Consider the following 19,544-nt stretch of genomic DNA (forward strand, 5'->3'; position numbering starts at 1 on the left):
CGGCTGTCCCAGGCCTGCAGTGCGGTCTCCCTCATGGGACCCTGGTCCTCGTGCTTCCTGCGGACCCTCGGTCACTTGTTGTTCCTTCTGCGTTTTACCTCCAGAGCTCTTTGCCGTGGCCATCTGTGTCCTGCTGTTGAGCTGTAAGGACTTTGTGGCGTACATTTTCACTACGGACCGGTGAGTGTGGGGATTTCCTTGGCATGCAAAGTCGGTGATGAAGGATGGTGAAGTTGGGTAGACACTATCATGGGCAGAGGGGCCCTTGGGGAGGGGGTCTGAGCCACGTGCAAGATCAGAAACTCCACTGATGTTACCTGGGGAGAACCGGTTGGAAGCAGGAACTGATTTATAATCTAGACGGCCAGTTGGATGGGCGCTGGTGACGATATTATGCCTCTGGTGCTGAGAACACTTGTATTTTAAAAAACCCTTTTTGGTACCATCGATTATATTTTCAGTTAATTACTGTGTTCTCCATGACAAGAATTGTCTTGGCATCTCTGTATCTGCCAAACTGCCTGGTTTGTAGTACAGTCATGTACCACATAATGATGTTTGCCTCAACAAGGGACTGTGTATACGACAGTAGCCCCATGAGATTACAACGACTATACCATAGAGCCCAGGTGTGTGCAGGTGCACTCTGTGACGTTCACACAATGACAACATCGCCTAACGAGGCATTTTTTAGAAGGGATCCCCGTTGCTGAGTGACACTTGACTGTAGCTGCATGTATTAGGTGAAAAAGGCAAGGTGTAGAATAGAGAGAATGCTTGTATAAAATGATAGAATATAGCAGGGGAAATTAAGAATATACATTTGAATTTGCTTGTATTTTCATAAGCACTAGACAGGTACAGAAATTACTGAGCATTGTTACCTGGAAGGGGTTGCGATGGGATGGGCTGGACTGAGAACAGAGCGGCCACAACACTTTCCTCACTATGCTGTTCTCATCACACTGTGTGATTTCTTCTAACCACTTCCGTATGTTACCTCTTCAAAAACACAATAAAATATTATGAAAAGAACAATATCTCCGTCCTTTTGGCGGCAGGGGGAAGAAGCGATCGTCTTATTCAGTGCCGGATTTCCTATTGGTTCATTCATTCAACAAATATTAATTGCCAGACAATGTTCTAGGTTTATTAATGACTAGACTCACTCAACAGTATGATGAATTTTTCACCTCTCCAGGTTGGTGGCAGCATTTTTCTCGTCTTCCTTGACATGTGGTCATTAAAATCCAAGTCTCCAGCTTTAGGGGGTAGGGCCTGTTTCTCAGAACCAGGGATAACCCCACAGAATGAGCTTATGGCCCCCACAGCTTGCCGACCGTGGTGCTGTTGAGAGAACCTTAGCTCCTTTTATGTTGAGCTTAACTCAGACAAACCGAGAGACATTGAGAGTTGGCCTATGCAATCATGTTAAAGGACGGATGAAAACATGATCCAGACTTTATTTTGGGGGGTGGGCAGTTACCAGATAATTTGATTTGCCTACGTTGATCAAATGGACTATGCTCACAGTTTTTCTAAAAATTGTGAGAGGACACGTTTAGGAGGGAGCTGCCACGGGAGCTGCCATGGGAGCCGTGGCAGTCGTGGGCCTGGCCGTGGCGCTGCAGCTGTCCCAATAGCAGGTTGTCACCTGCGCGGGAGTGCCAGAGTCGTGGCCCAGTTCTTCTCATTTGGCATCAACAGCATTTTACATCAGCGTGAAACTTTAGTGCAAAAATATGGACTCACCTTGCTCGTTATGACTGATCACAAGCTCACAAAATACCTAATGATGTGGTGGAACAATTAAAGATTGGTCATCCAGGTATTTGGTTCAGAACCTGGTGGCAATCATCTCAAATATTAAAAGTGGTGAGGACCTGGAAAGACGTCAATTTGATACTGTGACAAGACTGCAAAATATGACACTGCACCAGGGAAAGCCTCAGAAAGCTGTCTAGGAAGAAACTGTTCAGTGGCAGACAGCGATGGCGACGCTTCTGCTGTGTTGGAAGTTTCCTGTTCACCTGATCTGCTAATTTACCCAGACAAAGCATTGGGTGCACCTGGAAAATGAGCAGAGTCGGAACCACAGCTCACAGCCCATTCTGAGCGAGTCTGTCTTCATGCATTTGCTACGACAGTCACCAAGCGAACAGCGTGGCACCTGCAAATCCCTGTCAGTGAGGAAGATAATGGATCGTAGTTCTCAAAGACGGTTTTCCTGAAACCAAGTCAACTTAGTTGATAAGTTTTATTTCACTGGTTAATATTTAGATGAAGAAAACCAACATTATACTTTACTGAACTGTGTGTAATTGTTCCATTTTTTTTGGTAACTGTTTGACTTACCATAGGTTGACATAATGAATTTACTGCACATTTTTCAAAAGGAACCAGCAGATTTCATCAGCATTGTACTGTCACTTTCCTTGAAGGAGGTCACTGTAGATGGAAAAACTTGGGCTATAAAGCTAAATGCTTTCCTAAATCAGACATTTTGATTAAGTAACTTGACTCAGAGTGTAGGTAGGGAGATACTGAAACATAAAATACAGCAAAAGAAATCTGAATATTCAAAATCTTTGTTTAGGTCCTGAAAGTAACTAATAATAATCTGTAAGTAATGAAATACTGCTCTACCGGGTTCTTTTGCCATTTATTTTATTGTATAGTTCCGTATTGAATACATTTCCAATTATTTGATTTTTTTTTTTTCCTAAAAGATGAACGGTAAGGGGGTCTTAACCCTTGACTTGGTGTTGTCAGCACCACGCTCTCCCAAGTGAGCCACGGGCCGGCCCCTCAATTATTTGATTTTAATTTATATAACTTGAACCTATGCAGATATGGATATTTCTACTGTTTAATTTCCTGCGATAAAGAACTCCTAAAAATGTTTTTTGTGTTTTATAAAATCAAGCTTTGAATTAAAATGAGGAAATAAAGTTAAATCTGTATGTTTAAAAAAAAAAGTTGTGAGATACAGTGTGCAGTTGGCTTCCTCTACAGGCCACGCAGGAGCAGAAGTGTCCCTGAGCAGGCTGCGATGCCCGTGTGCATCGGTCACCTGTGAGGGCCGAGCCTCGCTGAGCTGCGGCAGAAGCAGGGCCCCATCACCTCGGAGCCACACGTTTGCCTCTTGCTAGTGACCATGTGCTCTTATTTCCTAACAGAGACATCATCACTCTGGTGGCTCAGGTGATTCCCATCTATGCTGTATCCCACCTCTTCGAAAGTCTTGCTGTAAGTATTATGCACTATTTATTCCCTTACGCACTTTTATGATGTATTTCTTCTGGCGATGGTAAATTTCTACTGAGAAGAGGGGCGAGGGTAGGTGGTAATACTGAATATTGAAATCGTATTCAGTTTAAAAGAGTACTATTACATGGTCATGGGTTTTTAGGTCAGAGGCCTATGAATGGTACGTGCTCAGGGGATGGGAGTCTTTTGGAAGCACTAGCGTAGTTCTCACTGACCAGAATGTTGTCTGCCCGCAGTGCACGAGCAGTGGCATTCTGAGGGGAACTGGGAATCAGAAGGTTGGAGCCATCGTTAATGCCATTGGGTATTATGTGGTCGGTCTCCCCATCGGGATCGCGCTGATGTTTGCTACCAAGCTTGGAGTGATTGGTAAGCCTTAACCTTCCCAGGGCCCAGGACAAGCACGTGGAGACTTTGGAACTTGAGCTTTCCCACATTCATTCTGTGCCTTGTCAGAGGGAGCAGGGAGAGGAGAGGACGTTGTCTACAGCTCTGGCCAGGGGCCCCAGGCCCTGTGGTCACGCTGCTCGCTATGCCCTATGGGCGATCTTCCACAGTGACACGCTTGAGCACGACAAGATGCCCCTTCTATTCATGTCCCAGCACTGAGTCATCACTTCTTCAAAGGAGGTGACAGCAGGGACCACCGAAGAAGCATTCGGAAACATCCCTTTTGTGGACCTGTTCTTTTAGTGACAGCTCTAGTGCAGGGAGACCTTAAGTGTGAGTCTGCAGGGCTGACGCCATCCCGCACCCCATCCTGCACCTGGCATTCTGGAGTGTTTGGGGCAAGGCAGGGAAGGCGTGGCTGGGGCTCCTGGCAGCAGATCCACCCTAGCGCAACGCCCTCATGTGGCCTCAGGGAGGGCAACACGCCCCACCTCCCCCCTGGTGCAGTCTGAGCCACGAGATAAGGGCACGCGAGTGATGGACAGTACACAGGGAAGGTGGGTGGGTGGGGCTTCACTATCACCTTACTACACTTGGAGGAAAGAACTTAATTCACAGGATCTAACATTACCAGAGCGAATCATTTTTAAAAGTAGGGAAATAAACGACTGCCCAGCTTCAATTTCTAAAATAATGATTTGGACTACATTGGCAGTTAATGCATGATTATACTGAAACCTGAATGTTATCTCTGGGGTGAAGCAGTGACTGACTTAATTCGTCTTAGCCCATCAGTACTTTGGGGGCTCAGAGGTGGCCAGTGCTTATCAGATACCTACAGGGAACTTCTGGTCCAGTATGTACCATTAAGTTGTACATTTTTCTCAAGTTTAATACTATTTAATCTAATTACTTTTTTTTGGCAGCTGGCTGGTAAGGGGATCGGAGCCCTCAACCTTGCCATTATAACACAGTGCTGTGACCAACTGAGCTAACCCACCAGCCCTCAAGTTTAATAATATTTTAATTAAAAATACAGGAGATGTTCAAATAATGGAATTGCCAAAGTTCATTGGGTTTGCGTCACAGTGCAGAAAATTATTTAGCTGAATTTCTGGCATTTTCATATTTTAGATTTGCCAAGAACATAGCTAATAGAAATATGTTAGAGGAGTCTGGTTTTTTTGAGTAACATATTTTATTTTACACAATATATCCAAAATATTATTATTGCAACATGCAATCAATATAAAATATTAAGGAGATACTTTACATTCTCTTTTTTATATTATATTTTTTATTTATATTATATGTACTATATTTTTATTAATACTACTTTTAATTGACAAATCATAATTTTATACATTTATGGAGTACAGTGTGATGTTTTGATATATGTATTCCCTGAGGGATGACTAGATCAAGCTAATTAACATGTTCCTCACCTCAATTACTTATTTTTTTATGGTGAGACAGTTGAAATTCACTTGACTCGTGATATTTTCAGTTTACAGTGGGGTTGTTGGGACTTAATCCCATTGTAGGTCGAGTAGTACCTGCATACGATATATTGTTATTGACAATCAGTCACGCTGCTGTGCAACAGATCTCAAAACTTGCTCCTCCTGTCTGTCCGAAATTTTGTGCCCTTTGATCAGTGAGTCCCCACGCTCCTCACCCCACCCCCAGCCCCAGCCTCTGGTGACCATCATTCTACTTTCTACTTCTATGAGTTCAAGTTTTTAAGAAGAGGAATCTACTTTAAAATACAGATCCTTCTGTGCCCCAAGTGCTATACTGGGCTCACTCATTCATTGAAAAGCAAACCTACTATGTGCAAAGTAGAGGTTGCTGAGAATCACTTAAAAGAAATGTTGGGGACTCTGGAGAGGTGAGACTATTGCAGTCAATTGTCCACCCGCCTCTTAGAAAAAAGCGCAGCACGAATGGGTTTGAGCCTTGTGTCCCCTCTGGTAGGGTGTGCAGTACACCTGCACAAGGTGTCCGGAGGGCATCGGAATGTGGCACGTCCTCAGGAGCACTCCAGCAAATCATAGAGGCCATCAGAACTCTTTGGGAGGCTTTTCAGTGTACAGATTCCTGGGCCTCACCCAAGGGATTCTAATATTCCTGTTTGTGGTTCCTAGAATAAATTAAACAGAAATCTTTTAAATGATGTATGGTGAAACTACTGCAAATCTAATTCATAACTTTCAGCTTATAGCTGGACATAGCTGGTTCTTTTCTCTTTAAGATGGGTAGGAAGAGCTTACAGTTTTTGTGTCCTGGGAACAATAGATTTGAAGGAGGAAGCCAGCAGCCTGCTTTAACAAACCCATTATAGGAGTAGCAGGTGGTCACCAACTTTACTACTGTAAAGAGCGGGCCGACTGTTCCTGAAAAATGTAATATGAGAGTGGTTGGTACCAAAGAGCAGAGCAGTAAACCACGCACTGAGTCTGGCCACCCAAAACTCTAACACCACAAACCCAGTCTAGACACCTGAACCCTTACCTAGGTCTGGACGGCTGTGGAAATAAGCCAAGATCAAACAAGAGAGACAAGCAGAGACTATTCTGAGCTTGCTATAGCGAGGAGCCAGCCTCCGTCACTTGCGTTGTGGCATAGACTCAAAGGCAGGCAGAGTGGGAAAGCTTTATGGCGGAGAAAAGGAGGGCTTCAGGTGTGCCCTGCTTGGAGGCTGCGGGCCTGAGGAAGCTGGAGGTGGTTGACTGGAGGGGGGCATCCTGTGTGATTGGTTAGGGGTACATGTTTTACTTTCTCTGGTTGGAAGTCCCCCACATTAGGCAAGCTGTCAGTTATTAATCGAGTCCTGGCCATTTGGGGCTGTTACAGAAGTTACTGTTTAGCGTCCTGCATTGTAACTAGAGACAGCAATCTTGCCTCCTGCAAGTCTAATTTCTAGGAGGCTGGCACGTGAGTTGTTTATTGAGACAAGGGGTTGGTGTCTTGAGCCGGTTGCTGCAGTTGTGGATGGGAGCTCTGTTTTTCTATATGATCTGGCCATCGTCCGTCTGTATATTCAGTCTCTCACGGCTATCGGTAGAGCTTTTGATTTTGCCTTTAGTTCACTGTTGACAAAACCTCCCTCATCATTTGGGGTCTCCTTCTGTGCCCTGTGTGGGCTTATGGGGGGAACCTGTACGGTGGTTTGAGGTCTGCGAGGCTTCTGCCTTCCTGCAGTCCCACTCAGCCCCTCCTCTGCTGTTCTGTACCCATGTCCAGGTGCATAACCCTGCCCTGGGGGCTTCCAGCCAAGCCTGTGCTCAAAGCAGGTTAAGGCCGGGCAGGAAGCTCGGAGGGAGGGAGCGTTGCAACTTCACATGGCTGGGGACTTCTGCTTTTTAAAAAAATGTCAGGCCCCCCTTTTGAGGAAAATAGGGCAGAAAGGCAGTCATGAGTCACTTAATGACGGGGATCCTTTCTGAGAAATGTGTCCTGAGGTGAGTTTGCTGTTGTGCAGACGTCACAGAGTGCACTTACGCAGCCGAGGCGGTAGAGCCTATGACACGCCTGGGCTGCAGTGTAGTCATTACGATCTTCTGGGACAGGCGAGAGCTGGGTAGAGGTCCCCGGCCCGCTGCGGGCTCTGTCTCAGCCGTGAAAGCAGATTCTCAGTACGGCTGACAGACGTGATGTAGGAGAAACGGGCTCCCCGGGGGTGGCTGGTTTTCCCCCAAATTAACCTCCATTAAAAAATATTTCCGTTTCTAGGTCTGTGGTCAGGGATCATCATCTGTATAATCTCTCAAGCCGTGTGTTTTCTTGGCTTTATTGCTCGGCTGAACTGGACAAAAGCCTGTGAAAAGGTAACTGTGCTCATGGAACCTGGCGAAGGCTCTGCTCGTAGGAAGCAAACAGCAACTGCACCTGGTTTGGCTCTTGCCCTTAGTTTTGGAAGGTTCTTTGTTTCCATTGTGGCTGTTGCTGTAGCTGGACTCATTCAGATGTGCAGGGCCGGGTGGTCCTGGTTTTACCCGCCCCCTTTGCTTAGTCGCTGAATGGGCGTCAGGGGCTCCTGTTTCCTCGCAGCTCAGGCTGGGCGGCCACTCAGGTACCAAGAGGGGCTGGAGAGAAGGGGGCGCAGCTAATTCACTTTAGTATCTTTTATGATCCCCAAACATTCCATTAAGATTTTTTGTGTGCGTCCTTCTCTTCAACTTTCTAGGGTCAATGTGGGGTCTGGACATAGGTGGTAGAAGGAGACGGTTCAGACCCCCATTCCGGCCAGCTGCAAAAAAAAAAAAAAAAAAGAGAGAGAGAGAGATGAAGTGCAAAGAAGGGAGAATTCTATATGACCTTGACCCCTGTGTCCTCCCTCACGCTGTGCTGTTCCCATTCGAGCCTCCTGCCACCCACTGACCCCCTTTTGATCTTTATGAAAGATGATTCCATACCTTGAATTAGAGAAGCTTCACCTTGACATGTCAGTGAAGGAAAATGGCTTGGCATTTCCTCAACCAAGGGTCAAGTAAAATGTCTTAACACAATTGCAAAGCCTCGTGGACTGACTTTGAGTTTCATCTTCTAGGCTCAAATACATGCCAATTTGAAAGTAAATAGGACCCAGAATGGGAGTTCTGCTCTCCCTCAGGACGCCCTTCGCACAGGTACGATGCAACTCCCCAGCTCTTGGACACGCATGTCTAGGGGGCACTGCAGGGGCGATTTGTCGTAAACTACATTTACTGCTGTGAGCTCCCCTTTAAATAAGGGCAAGAATGTTTCAGAAGCAAGTGATAAAGCCAAGTAACACCCAATTTGAGGCAAACTGACTTGACACTTGTTTGCTTTAATTCCACACATTAACACACCGCTATAGATGACTGAAGGTCCCCAGTCCTCTGCTAACTTGTGGTACGTCTGCAAGAGCTCTACAGACATCACCAGCACTTGGTGACCCTGCACTTCAGCCTTATCTTGGAAACTGACATTTGTATGTTTGTCTGAATGAGGTCTCTGCTGTTCATCAGGCAAATGTGTGTGGGCTGTAAGGGGCTGCTGTTTGGGCTGTTACTTCTGATGGACATCAGCTGGGGTGCTGGTTGCTCTTCTGTCAGTTCAGCAGTTGCCCACACTCCAGTCCCGGGCAGTCAGGCGTGCGCTTCACCGGGTGCACCCTTTGGCTTCACAGAGTGGCTCAATTGCAGTCAGTGGTTAGTTCTGCTGTTTCTGCCAGTTCCCATTCTTGTGGTGCAGTCTCCTGTGCTGTGTGTCTGGGTTTCTTTGATTATGTTCCAGACTTTGTATTTGAAAATGGTTTGTAGATGTAAGGCCATTCCTGCTGCTTATAATACCTGAAACTGGGTAACTTATAAAGAAATGAAATGGATTTCTTAACAGTTTTGGAGGCTGGGAAGTCCACAGTCCAGGGGGCGCATCTGGTGGGGGGTCTTCTTCTTGGTGGGAGCTCTCTAGAGTTCCATGGTGACCAGGGTGTCACATGGTGAGAATTGGCTGAGCAAGAGAGAGCTGACCTTCTCACTTGCTGTCCTTATAAAAGCCGTCAGAACCATGCCCATTACACCATGAATGGATCAATCCATTCAGGAAGGCACAGTCTTCACAATCTAACCACCTCTTAAAGGCCCCACCTTTCAAATACATGAGTGGATTTCTCACCCTCTGAACACTGTTACAATGGGGACTAAGCTTCGGTGAGTTTTGAGGGGACATTCAATCCACAGCAGAAGTAATTCCAGGGCTACAACAGTGTTGGCTATCCTCAGAAGATTTTCTTTTGCTTCAGTTATAACCTGTTTAGGGTTACAAGCAGTCCAGGGCAGTTTCAGAAATGGAGGTTTCTGGATCCTGCGGCTGCCCCGGAGGCGTGCCGCCGCCAGGGAGGGCTGGCTGCTACTGCTGGTGCACGCCGAATTATTGGATGCGGCCCTTCCCAGTATGGAGAGGTGTACCAGGACCCCACTCAATAGATACTGAAGTCCCCAGAGCACTGCACAGCCAATTAGCCACATGTTGCAGATGGGGAACCCTCAGGGCAAAACTAGCCCCAAAGGCTGGGCTCACCCCTCCGGGTGTTTAGCTTCCTCTACATCTTGCCTTCTGTGATTCACTACATCGGTAGCTCCCTGACCCTTCAAAGTGATATTTTTAATTTCCTTCATTCAGATTTTATAATTATCTTCAGAGGAAGGTTGGTCTAAGTGCAGGTTTCCCTGATTTGTAAAATCAGGGTAATAACGGTGCTTGCTCCACTCTATTTGTTGTGAGAATTGAGCACTGAGAACACAGGCTCAACATGTTGTGAGCATGAGCTGGTCACAATTACCCTCTCGCAGAGCTCTGAGGTCATCGTAGCGTTCCTGATACCCACTTATGCTTATTAGGAAGTCAGATGCCAATCTCATTCTTGTCCTGTTAGTGCCTTTATTTTTCTCTTGAGAAGCTTTTCGCTTATTGTCCTGTTATCGTTATGTCCTACCATTACTCCTACTATTCTGAAGTGTCATGAGACCAAGTCTAGGTGTGAGTCGTTACCCTGCTGGTGCTTAGACCCTGCCTGTGGAGACCCGCATGTTTCTTCCGTTCTGTGGATGCCCTTGAATTATTTCGTAGCTTTTCCTCCTTCTGTTTGCTTTGTTCTCTTTGAGATGCTTATTACATGGGGTGGGCGTTGGCCCCTTGAACAAGTTCCCTGTGAATGTTAACTCAGAGAGCTGCCTTCTCTCTCCAGCTCTGGGGCAGAGCTCCCTGGAGCAGCCAGGCGACAGCAGGAGGACAGGCAGCGTTTGTGGGAGAGCTCTTGGGGACTCTGAGATAGGGATGCTTTTATTCCTGGGCTGTAGCCACTGCTTCCTGGATGCGCTTTCTCCCAGCCGTCAGCACAGGTACCCATCACCTTTTATGCAGATGGAGAAAAATTCCTTCTAAGCGGCTAACTAAGCTCCTTTCTCCCTCCAGTGGGCCCTGAAAACCGTGGAGGCATTTTAATGAGAGATGCTGGAGAAAAGGACAAGGCTCAGGTGGATCAGCAGATGTGCCAGGACGAGGCGTCGCAGGTCCACCTGGAGGGCAGCGCTCAGTTGTCCGGGAAGCAGCTGCTGCTGCGGCGAGGGCTCCTGTTTCTAGGGGTCGCTTTCATCTTGCTGGTGGGGATCTTAGTGAGATTATACGTCCCAGTTCAGTGATGTGGTGACACGAGAGTCAGGTCAGGTGATACTTTTGAGATTACAAATAATTCAGAGGCCCAGCAGCGGCAGTTCATCCTCAGCTAATGACACTCAGCCGTGCCCATGGAGTTCAAGAACTGGGAGTTCAAAGATAACATTTTTCTAATGGAGAAAAGGAACTAAAGTAAACACTGTATTCTGGTCCAAGACAATGTCTGAGAGAGGACATCTGAGTAATAACTCATCAGCCACTGTCTCAGCCAAGGACCACTGTGTGCCGACTGCATTGATAGATGGCTTGGATTGAGCTTCTGCCTACTGTGTTCTGGACACAAACCCATATACTCAGTGCTCAAGGATTCTTACTGTTTGAATTATTTAAAATATATTTTACAATATGTCTTTCCTTGTGTCTTAGAGTATTATTCAACCGGCAAAGGGCACTTGCTAATCTTCATTTGGGGTGGGGTCCGGATCTCAGGCACTGTGGGCACTGGGAAATAGTCTTTGGAGCTGTGAAAATCCAAACAAGTACTGAAAATTCCTGGTGGGGGTGGTGTGTATAGCTTCAGTAAAGGCCTTAGACGAAGTAGTGACCTTCCGGGGTGCGGTGCACCCTCAGTGCACACTAAGCACGCTCTGTGCTAGGCTGGACACAGCGAGCGAGTCACGGCCCCCGCCCTGGAAGAACAGATAATGAACAAAATCAGGAAAGTCAGCTACTGGGAACAAAGACCCCCTAACTGCTGCCCAGAGATAGACTCTGCTCAGGTCCACAAATGGAGGCTCTCTCTCCAGGGACAGACTCAGATAAAGGCTGACACGGAACGCGGCCCTCCAGGTCAGGCCTGCTGGCGGAGGCGGCCTCAGCTTCGTTGGGGGCCTCACGCCCCATCTCCGTTCCCCTCCTCATCGCATGGCCTCGCCTTCCAGAAGCTTCTCACACTCCCTGCTCTTTCTCTCGCCTGGTGCGATCCTGGGGGTGCCCAGCGGCAGGTCAGGAGGCCACACAGGCAGGGGGTTCCAGAGCCGGGTCCCCGTCCCCGCCAGGAGCTGTGTCCAGCCACCCTGGAGGTCCCCTCCCCAGCCCGGCATGGAGCTGGTCTGTCCCCACGGGGCTCAGCATGGTGCAAACCCGCTGTCCTCTCTGTCCCCGCAGTTCCCTGCGCAGCTGATGATCTTTCTCATCAGCACCGTCAGTTCCATGCTCTGTGGACATCTGGGCAAAGTGGAGCTGGACGCTGTGACCCTTGCGGTCTCGGCAGGTGCTCAGTTTTACCTTCTCGTCTGAGCTGACCACACGGAAGAGCCTCAGCGTTTGAGTCGCATCACGCCTTACACGTGATACAGCTTTACAGGGTCTGGGCCTGACCTGCCGGTTGTCATGACCTGATCTCTACACTTGAAAGAGGTCGTATCAATACTTAGGGAACGTGTTTCCTCCACTCTAAACCCATCCCGTTCCCAGGTGAGCTCTAATCACAGTGGCACCAGGTCTTGCAAGGAGCTAGTAGCAAGTAGATACAATTTGTGTACCTATCAAAACTTAGAGAACTGCGTTTTTTTCTCTGATGAAATCAAATCAATACACTTTTAGGTCATCGCGGTTGTCCACCATGAGCTGAATTGCACGGTTGGTTAAGGTTGCACTATTTCGTCATTGGGCCGTGGATTGAAATTACGCCACCTTGAAGTCTTTTGTCCCTGGGTATCTGTGAGTGATGTAGTGGAAAGTTGCTCTCTTGCATTTCATCTAGGCTTTCAGACAAGGTGAGAAACACTCCTGCTAGTGGCAGGTGGTTTTCCCCATTCTCAGAAAATGCCCCTGCTGTTGTCCTATGAGGCGGGTGTGTGCCCTGGGATCACGGAGGGCCACAGAGGTTTATTCAGCTCCAGGCTGGAGAAGACCTTGCTCTGTGGGATAAGGCATTTTATTTACAGTCCTGTTACTTGGTGGGTGAACTAACTTGGGGTAAGAGACATTTCTGCTTCCTTTGAAAGTTTAGGTTGGGCCTCTAGAAAGGGTTGAGATGGGAGAGGGGCTCTACATACACGGTTGTTGCAGCGTCCCCTGCAGGAAAATGAGCTGGTCCCTGCATGGTGCACATTGTGCTTCTAGTCACGTGGGGGTGATGATCTGGGATTGCAGGGGCATTTCCTGCTGTGTCCCCACAGGGCCTAGGATGGGAGCCCACCTCTTCCTCTCCCACTTCTCAACCACTGCTGCCCAGTTGGCCTTTCAGGACAGCCCTTCAGGTAGACCGCCCTGCAGGCTTCCCCGTTGGTGACACCTAGGGTCCAGTCATCGAGCGAGCTCGGTCACGGGCCACCCTCGTCTCCTCTCCCGTCTCTGCTGTGATCCTGGGGTGTGAGTGCCACCTCCCTCCATCTCACCGACTTCCAGGGCCCTGTCTACCCGGGCCCCCTGTCCAACTGGGCCCCCTGTCCAGGGCCTCTTGCCACCTGTGCTCTTTTCCAGAAAGTTGACGTTATGTCTTCATTCCCTTTCCTCCCCATCGCAGTCTGGCCTCTCTTCTCCCCCTACCCCATTTAACCTGCTCTGTCCAAGTCCTCAGTGACCCCCTCCCCCCCTCTGCCACCTCCAGAGGGCTCGCCCTTACCACCTCCGTGGGCCACTCACCCTGGGAACGTGGCCGGGGGGCTGTCCTGCTATGTCTCTGATCGTTGTGACTCTTTTTCTCCCCTCCCCTTTCTTGTGTATTTTTTGTGGGGAGGGGGTCTGGCTGGTCCCTTCTGTTTTAAATGTCCCCTATTTGTTGCCATCTCCCAGATCTCCACCCCCATCCTTGACCTGGGCTTCCAGCTCATGTGTCTGACGGGGGACTCCCCAACTCAGAGTCTGGAGCTACTCCCCGGGAGGCCCCTAGACATCCCCTCTTTTTCTTTAATACCCCAGATCTCCATTGGCAGCAAGCCCCGCCGAGGTTATTTCCCATTCCTTAAAATCACTCCCTTTCTTGTTTCCCACTACCACTGTCCTGGCCTTCGTCCTTCCTGCCCTCCTGCAGCGGGCCGCCCCAGACCCTCCTTGGCACGGTGCCCCAGCGCACCGTGCCCCCTCAGGCAGGGCCTTGCCATGCTGGGCCCATGTTCTCTGTCTCTGCGACGTTCTCTATCTGCATTTCTCTCTCACTGATCTGCCAGCCCATATTCATTTTTTGCCAAGCTTGGTTCCTGGCACAGATCTGGCTCAACCAAATATCTCAGGGAAACACACAGCTCAGGTGTGCTGCCGTCCGAGCCAGCTCTCACCTGGGCATCTCCTGATTTTATTTTTTTTCCTCTCCTTCAGTCCCACCCCCTTTATGCTTTTTTGTTCTGTAATGTGGTGAGGTTTTAAAACATTACAATTATGTATTTTAAAAAAGTCCAGTGACTTCTGTTCTTTGATTTATTTCATTAAATTAAAAAAAAACATATCTCGGGGGAAAAAAATCAAGATTTTATATGTGGTTTGTGGTGATTTCCTTCCCTCGTTCTGTTTTTCCCCCAATAATAAGAGGGTGGGAAAGATTTCCTAGTTTTCGATGTAAAAAATAGCAGGAATAGAGTAAATACAAGTCCAAAATTATATAGGAGGGCCTGAAGATGGTATGTGGGAGGGTTCGTGTGTTCCAAAGATGGGAATTTCTGTAGAGAAGGTTCTAGATAAGGGGCCTCTGCTCATCTACCTTTGGCAAATGGGTGGTGATACTTTGCTTTTAATCAAGGTTAAATTGTAACTAACTGCTAGGAAGACAGTAGACTCAATTTCAAGATAACCTTATTTATGAAAGCCAGATACATTTCAAAACTTTCTACTTTATGAAAAATTCCATATAGTATGAAAGGATTTACAGAAGTGTTTGTTTTTTTGAATAAAAGAACATTTATTTGTACCCCACCTTGTTCCACAAAGAATTGGAGCTGGTTTACAGAAACGTGTTCACTACATAAGGATAAATAACTGGCTGGTAGGACTGGGTCGAAGAACATGATTGAAAAAGACTCATGCCAGGGAAGCGTTGGCACCAGATGGGCCGCACGTTCTCCTCCAAGCTCTGTGCTTGTGCGGTTCTTAGCAGGTTTCACTGAACCATTTATTCAGCAGGAGGACAACCTTTCTTGATACTAAGACACAGAGATAATTTGTCGATTCTCAAATACTGGACACTCAGGTTCAGAGGCTGGTGTCCTGGATAGGCAGCCACAGTAGCAATTTTTGTACCATCTTTCTTTATAATGTCATTCATTGTAAGCGAGAGGCACGACGTCAGAGCTCAGCTTGGCCAAGGCTTGCGATGGCCAGAGCTGACTTGGCCCCGGGGTGAACCTCGAGCTGTGGAGGAGAATAACGTCCCGAGCCAACCAAAGTCAGGCTGTTTACAAAAGCACGCTCTTGCATGTGGCTTTTCTTTAAAAGACAAAACTTTTCAGAAACTGACATGCCTCACCTTTCTCTCTTCTGGAAGGCTGAGCTGTTTGGGGGGCGTTAGTGATGCTGCTGCCCCGGCATGGAATTCAGTGTCGTGGTGCTGGCTCATCACATCCTGTCCTCCCTGTGCCATGACCCCCTGGTTGGGTTTACATCGAGGCCCTTGCCTGGTGGGGTGACCATTGGGTGCTCTGTCTGAGCTCCCGGGGGCTAGCGTTTGTGGTTACCAGGCCAGAGTCTTGGTCAGTGGAGGGGATAACTCACCTGAGGATGCAGACGAGGGTCTTCAGACCCTCCCCCTGGTGCTTTTTCCTCCCCTGCTCTGTTGCACAGGGCACACTGAGGCCCTGCCCCATACCTGCAGGTTACTCTCCTGCCCTTGGTTGATGGGGCCCAGGCAAGGTCCCATCCAGAGGGTGGCAAAAATGTAGTCCTGCTCCTCACTGGAAAACTAAAGCCTGGGGTCTGGAGACACACATCTCAGTTCACGCCATCTGAGTAAGCAGGGCGAGTGACATAAACTTTCTGTGACACAGATTACCCCCCAAATGGGAAGAGTGACTGTAGCACCGTGTACGTGAAGGGCTTAGGACAGTGCCTGGCACATTGTATGTGCTCAGTAAACGTTTGCTGTTGTTATTAAATGCACATCCTACTGCAGATCAGAGGCATTGCCTCTGGCTATTAACCACAACTTAACTTTTAAGTATAGAAATGGTACCGTGCTAAGTTGTTTAAGGAAAACTAGGTTTTAAGTTTCCCCGGTTGACACAGGGTGAGTATGGTCCTTTAGTCAGAAGGTACATTTTTGTTCAATTGATAAGGACAGATGTGGACACCGTCTGATCTGGAATATAGAACAAGCGTACACTTGTGTGAGTTGCTCTTCAGAGAGGAGCTTGTCGCAGCTCCTTCGTGTAAAGGCAGCTGTTTGACAGTGACGCGCTTCTGGCCAGGTCCCCTGAACGTCTGCCGCACCTGGTCTGCTGTTTCTTGCAGGTGGTGAGTGTTACTGGGATTTCAGCTGGAACTGGCTTAGCCTCTGCGTGTGACACGCTAATGTCTCAGGTGAGGATCGCCCTCCCCCGCAGCCCTTTTTTGGCAATTACGTTTTACAATAGAAACCGCCTGGGGGACGTCCTCCCGCCCTCTCCCTGCCTCTTGTTTGTCAAATGCAGCGCAGGGTCAGCATCACGATTCTGTCCTCTTGTTGTCATCTGCTTGGGGCTGCGTTGTCCTTGTTGTCCCTGTCTGATACCCCCACTCCAAAACCATCCTCGCTTACCCAGCACCCTGCCTTCCCCCCACTTCCTCCCCGCTCTGTCTCTCTCTCCCTCCTGTTTCCCCCTCTCTCTCCACTCCTTCAATTCAGCTGTTTGAAAATGCTCTTTGCACTCCTGGTCCTGACCCCCTTCCCACTGGGCCTGGTCTCCTTCAGGCCTCAGGGGAGCACGTGGCTGTCCTTAACCCCCTTGGCAGTCCCCACTTGCAAGAACACTCCCTCGGCGCCCCCGACCTTGCTGCCTGTCTTCTCAGCCCACGGGGTGTGTTTTCCTTCCCGGCCCCACGTGCACGCGCCAGCCCTCTCCCGGGGCACAGCCTCTCTGACAGCCTCTGTCTCCACCCCCTGTTCACTTTTGAGCTTCAGTCGCTGCTGCCAGTACCCTCCACGTCCAGTGCCCGGCAGCAAGGACCGATTGTCCCAGGACGTGTGTGAAGTGCCGCAGGGACAGTGGTGGCTGGGGAGCGGTGGTGGGCAGGGGATGGCCCAGGCCACAGGGACTCTGTGGCCTCCTTTATCTTTGCACTTGTTTTCTCAAGTCCTTTGGAGACAAGAACCTGAAAGGCCGGGGGATCATACTTCAGCGAGGAATCCTCATTTTGATGCTGTGTTGCTTTCCCTGCTGGGCGTCTTCATCAGTATCGAGCGCATCCTCCTGCTCCTAAAGCAAGACCCAGAAGTGTCCGGGTCAGCCTGCAGTTTCAGGACGAGGTGAACAGCAGGTGCTGCCTGGTCACCACCTCCACCAACTACCGGGACTTGAACCCTTTCAAAAATGGAAGCTGTGACTGTGGCCAGAGTCCTGGGCTCGCAGGGCTGCCTGACCCACGACGATCAGACATCCTCACGACCAGGACATCGTGGTCATGGCCCCGTCTCCCTTTCGCGGAGTCCCTCCCTTTTGATGTCTTGAGAACGCACAGAATGTTGTTCCCCTGACAAAGGCAGAGGAGTGACACAGTGGCTGTCACTTGTTTTTAGAGCTGTTTTTTTAAACTTACCACCCAGCGTGCTCTCTGGTGTTGTCCTTGGGGTGCATGGTTCCTTCTAGAAGGCTGTCCTGCTCACCATGCAGTAGCCCTGATGCTCCCGAAGGGCTTCTGAATTTTGTCCAAGTTTTAGTTTATTTGTCTGTGTTCTTTCCACATTTTATGATCAGAATGACCCGAAAATGTGAACTTGTGAGTCTTCCCCTTAGAGCATAGACGTTTAGCAGGCCCAATGTAACACAAAGTAGGTTGCAGAAAAAGCGTCACTTATGGCCGGCCCGTGGCTCACTGGGAAGAGTGCGGTGCTGACAACACCAAGGCCACGGTGTTCGGATCCCATATAGGGATGGCCGGTTGGCTCACTGGCTGAGCGTGGTGCTGACAACACCAAGTCAAGGGTTGAGATCCCCTTACCGGTCATCTTTTTTTTTTTTTTTTTTAAAAAGCATCCCTTGAGGTTGTTATCAAGTTTCTTCCATATCAATTATTTTTAGTTTTCAGTTTTGGGAGATACTCTGTGGGTTCACTTTGAAGACAGGATGGTCAGCAGTTGCTTTAATATTAACTGGAGACTTCTGTTGTTTGTTTCAGGCTGGCCCAAGTTTACGTGATGATTTTTATTCCTGCTCTTCCTGTGAGTTGCAGGCTCCTCTCGTGTTTCCCGCGGGACGCAGCTGTCCTGCCTCTTTGTTCACTTGTCATAGCGCTATTTGTGCAGAAGGTCTCGAGCCTTCCCCAGACCTACCGAGCCTACCTCACCGATTCTCAGAACTTGTACTGCTCTGATCTCCAACAGCGTAAACTAAATGCAAACACTGATGAGGGGAAGAAATTTCCTTTCTGATTCCTTATTCTGTGGGTACTTCTGATTGCAAATTAACCAGAATGTTCCCTAGGATCGTCTGGGGTTTGGGGAGTGCTGCCCCTCGGAACCTTTCCAAAGGTCAAGGCAGTGGCTTCTGTTTCAGCCAATTAGAACTTGCCTGTCAGTTCTTCAGAGAGCAAATCTTTCATCCACTCTGGAAAATTCCAAATAGTTGGCATTCTAGCATTTGTTCAGTGTGGGTCTGGCTTTCTGAATTTGCAGTCACATATCAAGAGGAAGTATCTTATTAAAAACTAGAACTGAAGTAAACTGTAGAAATTATATTTTTATGTGAATGACAGGTGTTTGCTTTTCTGTTTAATCTTACAGGCAGCAGTTCCAGTTGCAGACGAGGTGTTTACAAAGTCAGATATAGGTTTTAAAAATATTTTTACTTCATAATCCTGGAAATATATAGTAAATATTCTTAGGGAATTTTCTATAAATGTAATTCTCATTTTTTTCTCTCTAATTCTACCCCAGGGTTCTTTGTCTGAGAGATGTGGGGCCTTGTAGATGGATTTTGTCTGGCCCAGGAGAGATGCCCACACCAATCCATCCAGTTCCTTTTGGTCACCTCTAGGTTCTCTCTGTAGCCCCGTCACTCCACCTCTTACCTCTTCTGTGGGTGGCTGCCATACTTCTGTTTTAGAGGAAGAGAGCCCAGAGTTACTGTGACCACATTTCTGGAAGCGTGGGGGATCCACATGCCCTCAGTGCACCAAAGGAAGGGGAGAGGCGGAGGAAAGGGGCTGAGCTCCACCTGGCCGCTGGCAGCCTGCTTGCCTCTGAACATAAAGGCACCGCCCGTTGAAGCTGGAACGAATCCATTCTGCTTTGATAGCAGTCAGCTCCCTGTTTAAAAATAGAAGTTTTACTTAAAGAGGATGCTTATCTGAGCACTAGTGCAGAGTAGCCAGCATACACAAGAGAAACGAGTGATGGTGCTGTAAAACAAAGGGGTGGACGTTTTCTGTACACCTGCTACAAAGCAGGCATTGCTGGGTCTTGTATGTGACAGCTCGACCCTGGCCGAAGCCCTGTGAAGAGGTTAAGCACCTTGGCCAGAGTGTCCCACCCCCGGTGGTGCTTCCTTTACACCTCATGTGAGGGCCATCGGCTACTGTTGTGGAAACCGTGACCGCCAGGTTGTTCAGAAGCA

The 19,544-nt window shown here is 48.5% G+C and overlaps 2 protein-coding genes across 3 annotated transcripts in view; both read left to right on the forward strand.

The window, feature by feature from the left end:
- Positions 1–11,202, forward strand: part of SLC47A1 (solute carrier family 47 member 1) — a 28,252-nt gene extending 17,050 nt beyond the window's left edge. For both annotated transcript variants that reach the window (XM_063110903.1, XM_063110904.1), the window contains 6 exons: positions 105–180; positions 3,180–3,249; positions 3,507–3,639; positions 7,396–7,490; positions 8,213–8,291; positions 10,603–11,202. In XM_063110903.1, the coding sequence (XP_062966973.1) occupies positions 105–180; positions 3,180–3,249; positions 3,507–3,639; positions 7,396–7,490; positions 8,213–8,291; positions 10,603–10,829 (680 nt within the window). In that variant the 3' untranslated portion in view covers positions 10,830–11,202. The remainder of the gene's footprint in view (positions 1–104; positions 181–3,179; positions 3,250–3,506; positions 3,640–7,395; positions 7,491–8,212; positions 8,292–10,602) is intronic.
- A 702-nt stretch (positions 11,203–11,904) lies between these two features.
- LOC134387363 (multidrug and toxin extrusion protein 2-like) overlaps positions 11,905–19,544 on the forward strand; it is a 59,020-nt gene continuing 51,380 nt past the window's right edge. Inside the window, 7 exon segments of the mRNA XM_063109851.1 lie at positions 11,905–12,072; positions 16,246–16,314; positions 17,068–17,155; positions 17,158–17,215; positions 18,109–18,155; positions 18,567–18,571; positions 18,717–18,758. Of these exon segments, the coding sequence (XP_062965921.1) occupies positions 11,905–12,072; positions 16,246–16,314; positions 17,068–17,155; positions 17,158–17,215; positions 18,109–18,155; positions 18,567–18,571; positions 18,717–18,758 (477 nt within the window).

The sequence above is a fragment of the Cynocephalus volans genome, chromosome 10 (assembly GCF_027409185.1).
Source record: "Cynocephalus volans isolate mCynVol1 chromosome 10, mCynVol1.pri, whole genome shotgun sequence".
NCBI classification, from domain to species: Eukaryota; Metazoa; Chordata; class Mammalia; order Dermoptera; family Cynocephalidae; genus Cynocephalus; species Cynocephalus volans.